The sequence below is a fragment of the Oncorhynchus keta genome, chromosome 17, assembly GCF_023373465.1.
Source record: "Oncorhynchus keta strain PuntledgeMale-10-30-2019 chromosome 17, Oket_V2, whole genome shotgun sequence".
NCBI lineage: Eukaryota > Metazoa > Chordata > Actinopteri > Salmoniformes > Salmonidae > Oncorhynchus > Oncorhynchus keta.
The window spans coordinates 11,709,940-11,722,474 of NC_068437.1; the positions used below are offsets into that span (position 1 = coordinate 11,709,940).

Consider the following 12,535-nt stretch of genomic DNA (forward strand, 5'->3'; position numbering starts at 1 on the left):
CGCTTCATTTATTACTCGGGAGGTACCGGGAACAAAAAGGGAGGGCGAGTGTGGGGTGGGGGAGTTTTGAGGTGCACTGCCCTACCCTGTGCTCTGACCTCTTTCTCCCCTCTCTCTCCAGATGAAATCTCGCGTCTTGTGACGGCCGGCCGCCCAACAACCTGCCCGCTTGACCCTATCCCCTCCTCTCTTCTCCAGACCATTTCCGGAGACCTTCTCCCTTACCTCACCTCGCTCATCAACTCATCCCTGACCGCTGGCTACGTCCCTTCCGTCTTCAAGAGAGCGAGAGTTGCACCCCTTCTGAAAAAACCTACACTCGATCCCTCCGATGTCAACAACTACAGACCAGTATCCCTTCTTTCTTTTCTCTCCAAAACTCTTGAACGTGCCGTCCTTGGCCAGCTCTCCCGCTATCTCTCTCAGAATGACCTTCTTGATCTAAATCAGTCAGGTTTCAAGACTAGTCATTCAACTGAGACTGCTCTTCTCTGTATCACGGAGGCGCTCCGCACTGCTAAAGCTAACTCTCTCTCCTCTGCTCTCATCCTTCTAGACCTATCGGCTGCCTTCGATACTGTGAACCATCAGATCCTCCTCTACCCTCTCCGAGTTGGGCATCTCCGGCGCGGCCCACGCTTGGATTGCGTCCTACCTGACAGGTCGCTCCTACCAGGTGGCGTGGCGAGAATCTGTCTCCTCACCACGCGCTCTCACCACTGGTGTCCCCCAGGGCTCTGTTCTAGGCCCTCTCCTATTCTCGCTATACACCAAGTCACTTGGCTCTGTCATAACCTCACATGGTCTCTCCTATCATTGCTATGCAGACGACACACAATTAATCTTCTCCTTTCCCCTTCTGATGACCAGGTGGCGAATCGCATCTCTGCATGTCTGGCAGACATATCAGTGTGGATGACGGATCACCACCTCAAGCTGAACCTCGGCAAGACGGAGCTGCTCTTCCTCCCGGGAAGGACTGCCCGTTCCATGATCTCGCCATCACGGTTGACAACTCCATTGTGTCCTCCTCCCAGAGCGCTAAGAACCTTGGCGTGATCCTGGACAACACCCTGTCGTTCTCAACTAACATCAAGGCGGTGGCCCGTTCCTGTAGGTTCATGCTCTACAACATCCGCAGAGTACGACCCTGCCTCACACAGGAAGCGGCGCAGGTCCTAATCCAGGCACTTGTCATCTCCCGTCTGGATTACTGCAACTCGCTGTTGGCTGGGCTCCCTGCCTGTGCCATTAAACCCCTACAACTCATCCAGAACGCTGCAGCCCGTCTGGTGTTCAACCTTCCCAAGTTCTCTCACGTCACCCCGCTCCTCCGCTCTCTCCACTGGCTTCCAGTTGAAGCTCGCATCCGCTACAAGACCATGGTGCTTGCCTACGGAGCTGTGAGGGGAACGGCACCTCAGTACCTCCAGGCTCTGATCAGGCCCTACACCCAAACAAGGGCACTGCGTTCATCCACCTCTGGCCTGCTCGCCTCCCTACCACTGAGGAAGTACAGTTCCCGCTCAGCCCAGTCAAAACTGTTCGCTGCTCTGGCCCCCAATGGTGGAACAAACTCCCTCACGACACCAGGACAGCGGAGTCAATCACCACCTTCCGGAGACACCTGAAACCCCACCTCTTTAAGGAATACCTAGGATAGGATAAAGTAATCCTTCTCACCCCCCACCCCTTAAAAGATTTAGATGCACTATTGTAAAGTGGCTGTTCCACTGGATGTCATAAGGTGAATGCACCAATTTGTAAGTCGCTCTGGATAAGAGCGTCTGCTAAATGACTTAAATGTAATGTTAAATGCATGCATATCATCACATTTGCATAGTGGCATTTAGCAGTAGAGTAGAGGCACTTACAGAAGTTGCACACATTGGGAAACATTTTAGTAGCCTAGGGTCTGGGGAAGATATGGCCTTATTATAAATGCATTTAATGCAATTCTACGTTATTTTACATGACTGGAGACTTTGGCAGAATCTTTTAATACAGCCCAAGTGATCGAAATGGCAGGCTACGTTGACACTGACAAACTGAGATCCGTAAAAAACGACCTTGTCTTGAATCCAGCAATAGCCTAGGCCTCGGTGTGTCGACACATATTGTAGGCTAAGATATGAGGAAGTTCTAGTCCAACAAAATGCTTTCCAGTTTCACTGTTTCACCCAATGACGTGTGTTCGTGCCAAAAGCTTATCTCTCTCTTGTTTTACTTTGGAAGTATGTTGGTAGCCTACAGTCTTCTCTTTTCAGCAGGAGCCATTTGCTTTCCAACCTGTATTTTCCCTCGATTTGTATTTGAAATATTGCGAAAGGCCTGTTTTGTCTGCATGCTGTTTGTTCACTGACAGGTTTCCCCCTGCGTTCCCTACTGTAGGCTATTCCTTGTTATTGGGCTACAGTCCACAAGAAGCTATCGATTCTCCGTGGCTAAATTATAGGCCTTCTCATGGTGTAGTAGGCTATTCTGAATGATTTAATTTATTTCTCAACAGAGCAGTAATTCTATAACTTTGGCAAATGTATTTCAATTTATCAGGGGTGCTGCAGTTCCTCCAGAACCCTTTGCGTGGCCATAATTCTATAAGGAAATAAATATTGAAGTGGAACGCTGGAGAGAGGAAAGTTGCAGGCTCATGTCTATCAGAGCAGAGAGGGAGAGAGTTCATAGAAAGTGAATCTCATTCTAGTTATGTGAGAGATACAGACGCACTTCTCACACAGCCACGGCCACCCGTTGTTCTCACACATACAGTAGGTTACAATGTTGCGCTAAACCCGGGCCGGCCCAACCCCAATCAAGTCTTAGAATATAGGACCGGGATGAAAATCTACTTTTTCACATTACGTTTTTTTTGTGGGGGCAGGAGAATTAACGAAGATGCAACTCAAATGATCATTTTGTTTCAGATTTGGATGAGGGCCTCTAGCAGATCGTTTGTGTTGTTGGGTGGATCTTGGCTGTTCACAGGTCTTGGTGTGCCTCCCCACTGACTTCCTGGTGGCCCTCTGTACTGACTTGGTGATGGAATAGGGGATGCTGGGAGAGGTGAAGGCGGATTGGAGGGGCCGGGGTGTCTGGACTGAGGCTGGCTGGTTTGCTGCTGTGTGGGATCAGGGGCAGGGAGGGCTAAAGGGGTGGATCTGGGTAGCTAAGGAGCAGGGGGAGGAGTCAGGGGCAGTAGGGGGTATGGTAGGGGGGTCAAGGGGGGGGATGGTTTCTCAGAGGGATAGGTTGTGTTTTCTGGCATCAGGGTTTGGGTTCTGGAGTGGTCTCTTGTTGGTCTGTTGTTTGTCTGGTCTCTTGTCTGGTCTCTCGGTGGTCTGTTGTTTGTCTGGTCTGTTGTTTGTCTGGTCTGGTTTTTTGTCTGGTCTGTTGTTTGTCTGGTCTCTTGTTTGTCTGGTCTCTTGTCTGGTCTCTTGTTTGTCTGGTCTCTTGTTGGTCTCTTGTTTGTCTGGTCTCTTGTTGGTCTCTTGTTTGTCTGGTCTCTTGTTGGTCTGTTGTTTGTCTGGTCTCTTGTTCCATCTGTTGTTTGTCTGGTCTCTTGTTTGTCTGGTCTCTTGTTTGTCTGGTCTCTTGTTTGTCTGGTCTCTTGTCTGGTCTCTTGTCTGGTCTATTGTATGGTCTGGTTTCTTTTTGGTCTGTTGTTTGTCTGGTCTCTTGTCTGGTCTCTCGGTTGTCTGTTCTTTGTCTGGTCTCTTGTTTGTCTGGTCTGGTCTCTTGTCTGGTCTTTGTCTGGTCTGTTGTTTGTCTGGTCTCTTGTTTGTCTGGTCTCTTGTTTGTCTGGTCTCTTGTTTGTCTGGTCTCTTGTCTGGTCTCTTGTCTGGTCTCTTGTCTGGTCTCTTGTTTGTCTGGTTTCTTTTTGGTCTGTTGTTTGTCTGGTCTCTTGTCTGGTCTCTTGTCTGGTCTCTTGTCTGGTCTCTTGCCTGGTCTCTTGTCTGGTCTCTTGTCTGGTCTGTTGTTTGTCTGGTCTCTTGTCTGGTCTGTTGTTTGTCTGGTCTCTTGTCTGGTCTCTAGGTGGTCTGGTTTCTTGTCTGGTCTGTTGTCTGTCTGGTCTCTTGTCTGGTCTCTAGGTGGTCTGGTTTCTTGTCTGGTCTGTTGTCTGTCTGTTGTCTGTCTGGTCTCTTGTCTGGTCTCTTGTCTGGTCTCTTGTCTGGTCTCTTGTCTGGTCTCTTGTCTGGTCTCTTGTTTGTTTGGTTTCTTGTCTGGTCTGTTGTTTGTCTGGTCTCTTGTCTGGTCTCTTGTTTGTCTGGTCTCTTGTCTGGTCTGTTGTTTGTCTGGTCTCTTGTCTGGTCTCTTGTTTGTCTGGTCTCTTGTCTGGTCTCTTGTTTGTCTGGTTTCTTTTTGGTCTGTTGTTTGTCTGGTCTCTTGTCTGGTCTCTTGTTTGTCTGGTCTCTTGTCTGGTCTCTTGTTTGTCTGGTCTCTTATCTGGTCTCTTGTTTGTCTGGTCTCTTGTTTGTCTGGTCTCTTGTCTGGTCTGTTGTTTGTCTGGTCTGTTGTTTGTCTGGTCTCTTGTCTGGTCTCTTGTCTGGTCTCTCGGTGGTTTGTTGTTTGTCTGGTCTGTTGTTTGTCTGGTCTGTTGTTTGTCTGGTCTCTTGTCTGGTCTCTTGTTTGTCTGGTGTTTATCTGGTCTCTTGTTTGTCTGGTGTTTGTCTGGTCTCTTGTTTGTCTGGTGTCTTGTCTGGTCTGTTGTCTTTGTCTGGTCTTTTGGTCTGTTGTTTGTCTGGTCTGTTGTTTGTCTGGTCTGTTGTTTGTCTGGTCTCTTGTCTGGTCTGTTGTTTGTCTGGTTTCTTGTCTGGTCTGTTGTTTGTCTGGTCTGTTGTTTGTCTGGTCTGTTGTTTGTCTGGTCTGTTGTTTGTCTGGTCTGTTTGTCTGGTCTCTTGTTGGTCTGTTTGTTTGGTCTCTTGTTGGTCTGTTTGTCTGTTGTTTGTCTGGTCTGTTGTTTGTCTGGTCTCTTGTTGGTCTGTTTGTTTGGTCTCTTGTTGGTCTGTTTGTCTGATTTCTTGTCTGGTCTGTTGTTTGTCTGGTCTGTTGTCTGGCCTGTTGTCTGGTCTGTTGTTTTTTCTGTTGTTTGTCTGGTCTCTTGTTGGTCTGTTGTTTGGTCTCTTGTTTTTTCTGTTGTTTGTCTGGTCTCTTGTTGGTCTGTTGTTTGTCTGGTTTCTGTCCAGTCATCATCCAGATGGCCCAGTTGGCCACAGTTCCTGCACAGTTTTGGGCATGCCGTAGTAGTGGACGAAACCTCTGTTGTTCCCCAGTGTGATGGTGCTGGGGAGCGGTTGGGTCCGGTCTCAACTGGACCGGCCAGTCCAGACGTTGTCTTTGTCCAGGACCCCCCTAGCAGCTGACTTGAGGATGAAGAACCTACTTAACCAAACGTGTATGTTATAGTCCTGGATGCATTCATTTTAGACGTTTTATTGTAACTACCCCAGATGCTGCTCTATTGTTCCCTTCCTACAGCCTGTCTGTTTTATTCTCCTCTTCGGGCTTTTCTTTTTTTCTCTCTTTTTATCTGTCCTCTCCACCCTCTCTCTCTCTCTCTCTCTCTCTCTCTCTCTCTCTCTCTCTCTCCATCTCTCTTTAATAAAGCCCCAGGGCCAGACGCTTCATTCATCCCTTTATATAATTCAAATCTTCTTAAGGGGTCTACAGACAATACGCAGACAGGGCCGATGGGGCGTAGCGCAGTGTTGCAACGTCGTCACAAAAGGGGGCCAGCTCCTTGTAATATTCTCCAACATTTGACACAGTTTCTCTCCTCCATGGAAATGGAGACCTGACGTGTGAAGACTGAGGGGCAGTATTGAATGAATTTTGCAACATAAGTCCCACCGCTGTGTCTCCACCACATTTTCCCAGTATCCCTTCTGGTATAAACACAGACGAGATGGGCGTTCTGCTACTTCGCTTCTACCCGCTTGCAAATGTCCTTTTTTGGTGTTTTTTTTATAATGAGATTTTGCTAAGCGCAATTATGTCCAGTTTTGGTGGAACGTCTGTGCGAGCTGGTGAGACATCACGACACTGTCATTATGCAGCGGGCGGATGCCTTAAAGAAACGGCAGCAGGAGTTACAGAAACAACAGCAGCGTCCAGTGAAATAAAACTGGTTATGGTAACATACTGTACCATTTCTTTTACTGTAAAATGTACTTTTACTGCCTGTAAATTACCGTAAAAACAACGGTAACATTTTTTTTTTTACAGTGTACCATGATATCGTTACTCTGACAGTACAAATCACTATGAATCTGTTCAGCTTTCCTCAGCCCATTGACATTTCAGGGTATTTGTTTTAATGTCACGGTTGTCATCTGATTATCTGTTTCTGTGATGTCCAGGTACAAGGCTGTCATCGAGGCGTGTTCCCTGCAGCCGGATATCGACATCCTGCCACAGGGAGACCAGACGGAGATCGGAGAGAGGGTCAGTGACCCGCACCGTCACTGTCTCTGTCACTGTTTCTGTCACTCGGGACCACTCGCTCCTGTCTCTTGTCATTCTCACTTACTAAATGGCAATCGAGGGGACCACATTATAATAGTAGTAATCAAGTATAACCTTTATAGAATCTTGATGTATTCAGGTTTGAGACAGAATCTCTTTCGCCTTAGAGAGCCCTGTCACCACCTGTCTGGTTGATGTTTATACTGTATGTACAGGAAGCTAGCTTCACCAGAGCTCGCCCAGTACACTGTCGTGTCTGTTTTGTTCAGGCATCATTCTGTTACGTAAGCAGGTCTTGGTTGTGTTTCTGTGACAAAGGTGTGTGTATGTGTTTTAATAATATTGTGGTGTTTATTTCTGTAGTGTTGCTGTTTGTGTAACCTCTTGTGAATAGACTACGTGAACATACGCAAGATTTTAGTTCTGAGTGATGTGTGTGTGTCAATTGATGTGCACTACTACTTCCATAGAATAGGCATGACCCTGTTATGCAAAGAGAAGTGGATAGTAGATCTTTCCACTACAGCGAGTCTTAGTGGCAGTAAAGGACACACACACACACACACACACACACACACACACACACACAGTAATGTGGTCTGATAACGCTGAGACTGTATACTCCACGTACCTCCATTCATTCTGTCCCTCCTCCCTCTCTCTCCACAGGGTATAGTTCTATCTGGAGGGCAGCGCCAGCGTATAGGTGTGGCCAGAGCCCTGTACCAACAGGCCAACGTGGTCTTCCTGGTGAGAGAACCTGTCTACACGGTGACCTCAGCTTCATCCACAAGAATCATGTTGAGTCACATAGAACTGAAATCCAAGTAACCGATATTCTCCCCCTTTTGCAAACCACTCTTCACCTCGTCTCTGCATTCATTTATTCTGCGTTGGAAACATTGGGAGGAAGCTAGAATACATTGCTTTGATTTTAGGCCATGGAAGCATGTCCCTCTGTGTTGTTTCAGGATGACCCGTTCTCAGCGCTGGACATTCACCTGAGTGACCACCTGATGCAGGAGGGCATCCTCAAACTGCTGAGAGAAGAGAAGAGGACTGTGGTGCTGGTCACTCACAAGCTACAGTATCTACCCCACGCTGACTGGGTGAGAGTAGAGTCTGTGTGTGTATTGTGTTTCCACAAGCAGCGTTCTTCACTCACATCCAGACGGCCACTAATTCAGTCCCTCTCTCCCTCCGTGGTCAGATCGTAGCGATGAAGAACGGGACCACTCAAACCGAGGGGACTCTGAAAGACATCCAGAACTCTGAACCGGAGCTGTTTGAACAGTGGAAGACCCTGATGCACCGGCAGGACGGAGAGTTTGAGAAGGTACTGTATCGGACCGCGTGTCTCCACGTGGCCATAATAGGGTCGAAAGAGGTGTGATGATGACACATCCTCACCTCTCATAGGCCTGAGTTTGCACGAGCAGCCCAACTGATAGTTTGCCCAGTTATTAGTCAAAATAGCTGATCTGATTGGTCAGAAGACTAATAAGTGAAAAAAAGATCAGGGCTCCTGCGTTCAGTACGAAATAACGGTGTGTAATGTTGAATTAAACGGAAACGGTGCCGTACTGAACAACCAGTTTGAAGAACGGTGTGATGATGTTGTATGGTGTGCCGCAGGAGTTTTAGCGATTTCAAATGTTTACACCCATATTGATCAGGCCTCACCTTGCCACACCCACCACACAGGAGCAAACATACCTCAACGGCTGTTAAAGAACCATGAGCACTCTGTTAGGGAAACGTGTCATTCAGTACAAACAGTCATGCAATGTCGTAAACGTTGGAGCGAACTGAACGCACCCCAAAATGTAGCTGCCTGATTAAACGCAACCATATACAGATACAGTGCATTCGGAAAGTATTCAGACCCCTTGACCTTTTCCACATTTTGTTACGTTACAGCCTTTTACTACAGGTGGACTCCAATCAAGTTGTAGAAAGATCTCAAGGATGATCAATGGAAACAGGATGCACCTGAGCTCAATTTCGAGTCTCCTAGCAAAGAGTCTGACTACTTATGTGAATAAACTATTTCTGTTTCTTAATTTGTAATAAATGTTCAACATTTTCCCCCCAAAAAAACAACCGTTTTTGCTTTGTCCTTATGGATATTGTGTGAAGATTGATGAGAATTTTAGAATAAGGCTATAATATAACAAAATGTGGAAAAAGGGAAGTGCACAACGTAACAGCTGACTTCGTCACAGACACAACTGATGAGCAATTGAGACGTTTGTTGTGGGTTGTTCTTTTTGGCTCCTTTTTTCCTGCTCTGCTTTAAATTCATCTGGTCAAATCTATTTCAGCAAACTATCTCAGCTGAAACTCTGTGTGTCCGTGTGCGTTCTCCAGGAGACAGTGCCTGAGAGTATGACGGTGTTGGAGCGCAAGAACCTGCGGAGAGCCATGTACTCCAAAGAGGCCGCCAAGACTGAGGAGGAGGACAAAGGTGAGAGGTCAAAGTTCACAAACTTCCCAATGGGATTGAAGGACACCGGCTGTCAATCACTCGTTAATGGGAATCAGGGGGGTTAGCATGGGCATAGTTACTTCAGTATGCTTTGTTTGTGGAGACCACAAAATGGCAGGTGCTACATTTACTAGGTGCTAAAATGGGATGCCTCTGCAGAGTATCAGTTTTTGAACCTATAGTGGGACTAACTGTGTGTGTGTGATCCTGTGGGGTCTGTCTGTGGCGATGTCCCAGTAAACTACCTCAGCTCAAACTCTGCGTGCTTTTCTCTTTCTTTGTCAACACTGATCTGTAAAAGACATGGACTAGTCAAGTCCTGGGCCAGAGACTTCCACCTCTTTTAAGATCTGTTGAAAAGGGAAAGGGGGGAATCTGGTCCTTGGGGGGGGCTACATTTTCTGCTTATTTTCATCCTTTCCGATCAACCAACAACTGTTTTTAGGCCTGACAAACCAGGTGGAGAATCAATGCCATTGATAGAAGAACCAACACACTGGTGCTCCCTAGGACCAGAGTCTCACACTGGTTCAGAGTATTGGGACGAACCCTGTGTGTGTGTCTCTCTGCTGTGATGTCCAGATAGAAGTTGCCCTTAGGCACAGATCTAGGATCAGCGTACCCTCCCCATCCCCAAATCATTACCTTTATCCACAAAACTGACTCAAGATCAGGATCTATCTAAGGGCAAATGCATCCTATGTGCTGAGGTGACACTGTCATGGTAGTGGTACCGTGCTCTTTATTCTGTGTTCTGTGTTGTCTCCTGTGTTCTGGTGTCACCCCGGTGTGGACCGAGACAACCCCAGCGCAGGGTGCCGCTGCTCTTGTAGACATGGCAGGTTTGGGCCGACCGCATGGTTTGACTGAGTGGTTCCCGGTCCGCGACCAGTCTGTGTCATCGTGTTGCAACTGCGCGCCCTGTACTCCGTCCCGTGTGGCTCCCGTGTAGGCTTGCAGCTCGCAGACTCTACCCATGCTCCGCTTCGTGCCATTTCCATTCTCTTGTTTTCTCCCTCTCTCTTTCCCTCCCATCCTTCGACTCTTTCTTTCCTGATCTCTCCCTCCGGCCCGTCCCGGAGACACGCCCATTCAGTCGTCAGCACGGAGGCTTGCCCGCATGGTGTCATGTATGTTTCGATAAGGGGAAGAGGTGGATGGTCGTCGGCACTGCTCCGCTGTCCATGGTCAATGTGTCCTGTCTACTGTCCCTGCTCTACGTGCTCGGTCTAACCCAACACATGAAACAAATTATGTTTCCCATCGGGAAACAAACGATGTATCGATGCAGGACTGAACGACCAGTTGGCCGTGTGGTCATGGCTAGAAGGTGATCCAGCTTTTGTCAAATGAATGTCAGATTTTAATTTTCGTAGCAGGTGAGGGGGATTTGGTTAAGGTGTAGAAAAATGGTTAGGGTTAGCTAAAATGCAACAACCACAAAAAAAATCTACTTTTGACTTTAATTTTACAAAAGCTGGATCCCTTCTAGCCATGACCCTGCTCTGTCTCTAGCTGAAGCTATATTTCTGTATTTTCTCTTCCCCTTCTTTTCCCCCTCTTTTCTCTTCAACTTCTTTTCCCCCTGTCTTTTCTCTTCCCTCCCTCTTTTCTCTTCCCCTTCTTTTCCCCCTCTTTTCTCTTCCCCTTCTTTTCCCCCTCTTTTCTCTTCCCCGTCTTTTCTCTTCCCCTTCTTTCCCCCTGTCTTTTCTCTTCCCTCCCTCTTTTCTCTTCCCCTTCTCTTCCCCCTGTCTTTTCTCTTCCCTCCCTCTTTTCTCTTCCCCTTCTTTTCCCCCTATTTTCTCTTCCCCTTCTTTTCCCCCTCTTTTCTCTTCTCTTTTCCCCCTGTCTTTTCTCTTCTTTTCTCTTCAACTTCCCCTGTCTTTTCTCTTCCCCTTCTTTTCCCCCTGTCTTTTCTCTCTTTTCTCTTCCCCTGTCTTTTCCCTCCCCTTTCTTTCCCCTCTTGCCCCCTTCTTCCCCTTTTTCCCCCTGTCCCCCTCTCTTTTTTTCTCTTCCCCTGTCTTTTCTCTTCCCCCCTTCTTTTCTCTTTCTTTTCTCTTCCCCTTCTCTTGCCCCTGTCTTTTCTCCCCCTCTTTTCTCTTCCCCTTCTTTTCCCCCTCTTTTCTCTTCCCCGTCTTTTCTCTTCCCCTTCTTTACCCCCTCTTTTCTCTTCCCCCTCTTTTCTCTCTCTAACTGTTTCTCTCTCTCTCACCACCTGAGCTGCTGTGAAATGGCCTATCACTCTGCCTTCCAGTCTTTCAGTCAATAGCTGAAACAGAGCCTTCCTCTCCTGAGTCCCATTTCACTTCCTGTCCTCCTGCTCCTCACTAGCCACACAGATACTCCTGTCATATTGTAACCATTAGAGAGAGTGAAAGGACATGGAGAAGAAGAAGAGAGACTGGGATACAGGGGGAGAGAGGAGGAGGGGAGAAGCAGAGAGAGGCGAGATAGAAGGGGCATATATATAGTGGGGACACACACACACAGCCCCCCCCCACCCACCCTCACACAGTCTGTCCCTCTCTCATGCATCTCTCTGTTCTTCCAGAAGAGTCTGTGGACAGTGACGAGGATGACAATCTGTCCCAGGCCATGCGTCACCGCACCACCATCCCCTGGCACTCCTGTGGGGTCTACCTGTCCTCTGCAGGGCTCCTCCTCCTGCTACTGCTCCTCCTATCACAGCTCTTTAAACACTCCCTCATGGTTGCCATCGACTACTGGCTGGCCCACTGGACGTCCCGCGTCATCAATGCCAAGATGGAAGCCACCGGGAGGAACTGCACTGCCGCTCAGGTCAGGTGACAGGCTTCAATTTCTACCAAACCAAATGGCAATGTGCTTTTAAAACACTGTGGTAATGCTTTAATCTACAGTACACCCTTTACCTTACAGTGTAGTATTTACTTTAAAGGACCTGGTGAAATGTTAGTTTGCAAAAGTATTCACTCCCCTTGGTGTTTTTCCTAGTTTGTTGCATTACAACCTATAATTTAAATAGATTTTTATTTGGATTTCATATAATGGACACAAAATAGTCCAAATTGGTGAAGTGAAATGACAAAAAAAAAAAACTTGTGGTGAAAAGTGGTGTGTGCATCTATTCACCCCCTTTGCTATGAAGCCCCTAAATAAATACGGTACAACCAATTACCTTCAGGTCACATAATTAGTTAGATTGCACACAGGTGGACTTTATTTAAGTTTCACATGATCTCAGTATATATACAGCTGTTCTGAAAGGCCCCAGAATCTGCAACACCATTAAGCAAGGGGCACCACCAAGCAAGCGTCAACATGAAGACCAAGGAGCTCTCCAAACAGGTCAGGGACACATTTGTGGAGAAGTACAGATCAGGGTTGGGTTATAAAAAAATATCAGAAACTTTGAACATCCCACAGAGCTCCATTAAATCCATTATTTAAAAAATTGAATATAGCACCATAACAAACCTGCCAAGAGAGGCCCGCCCACCAAAACTCACGGATCAGGCAAGCAGGGCATTAATCAGAGAGGCAACAAAGAGACCAAAGATAACCCTGAATGAGCTGCAAAGTTCCACAGCGGAGATTGGAATATCT

General features: G+C 47.4%; 1 protein-coding gene across 5 annotated transcripts in view; it reads left to right on the forward strand.

The window, feature by feature from the left end:
• LOC118396446 (ATP-binding cassette sub-family C member 8) overlaps positions 1-12,535 on the forward strand; it is a 125,166-nt gene that overhangs the window by 86,644 nt on the left and 25,987 nt on the right. For all 5 annotated transcript variants that reach the window (XM_052465488.1, XM_052465487.1, XM_052465485.1 and 2 more), the window contains 6 exons: positions 6,357-6,441; positions 7,132-7,212; positions 7,434-7,571; positions 7,673-7,798; positions 8,833-8,929; positions 11,502-11,749. In XM_052465488.1, coding sequence (XP_052321448.1) covers positions 6,357-6,441; positions 7,132-7,212; positions 7,434-7,571; positions 7,673-7,798; positions 8,833-8,929; positions 11,502-11,749 — 775 coding nt within the window. The remainder of the gene's footprint in view (positions 1-6,356; positions 6,442-7,131; positions 7,213-7,433; positions 7,572-7,672; positions 7,799-8,832; positions 8,930-11,501; positions 11,750-12,535) is intronic.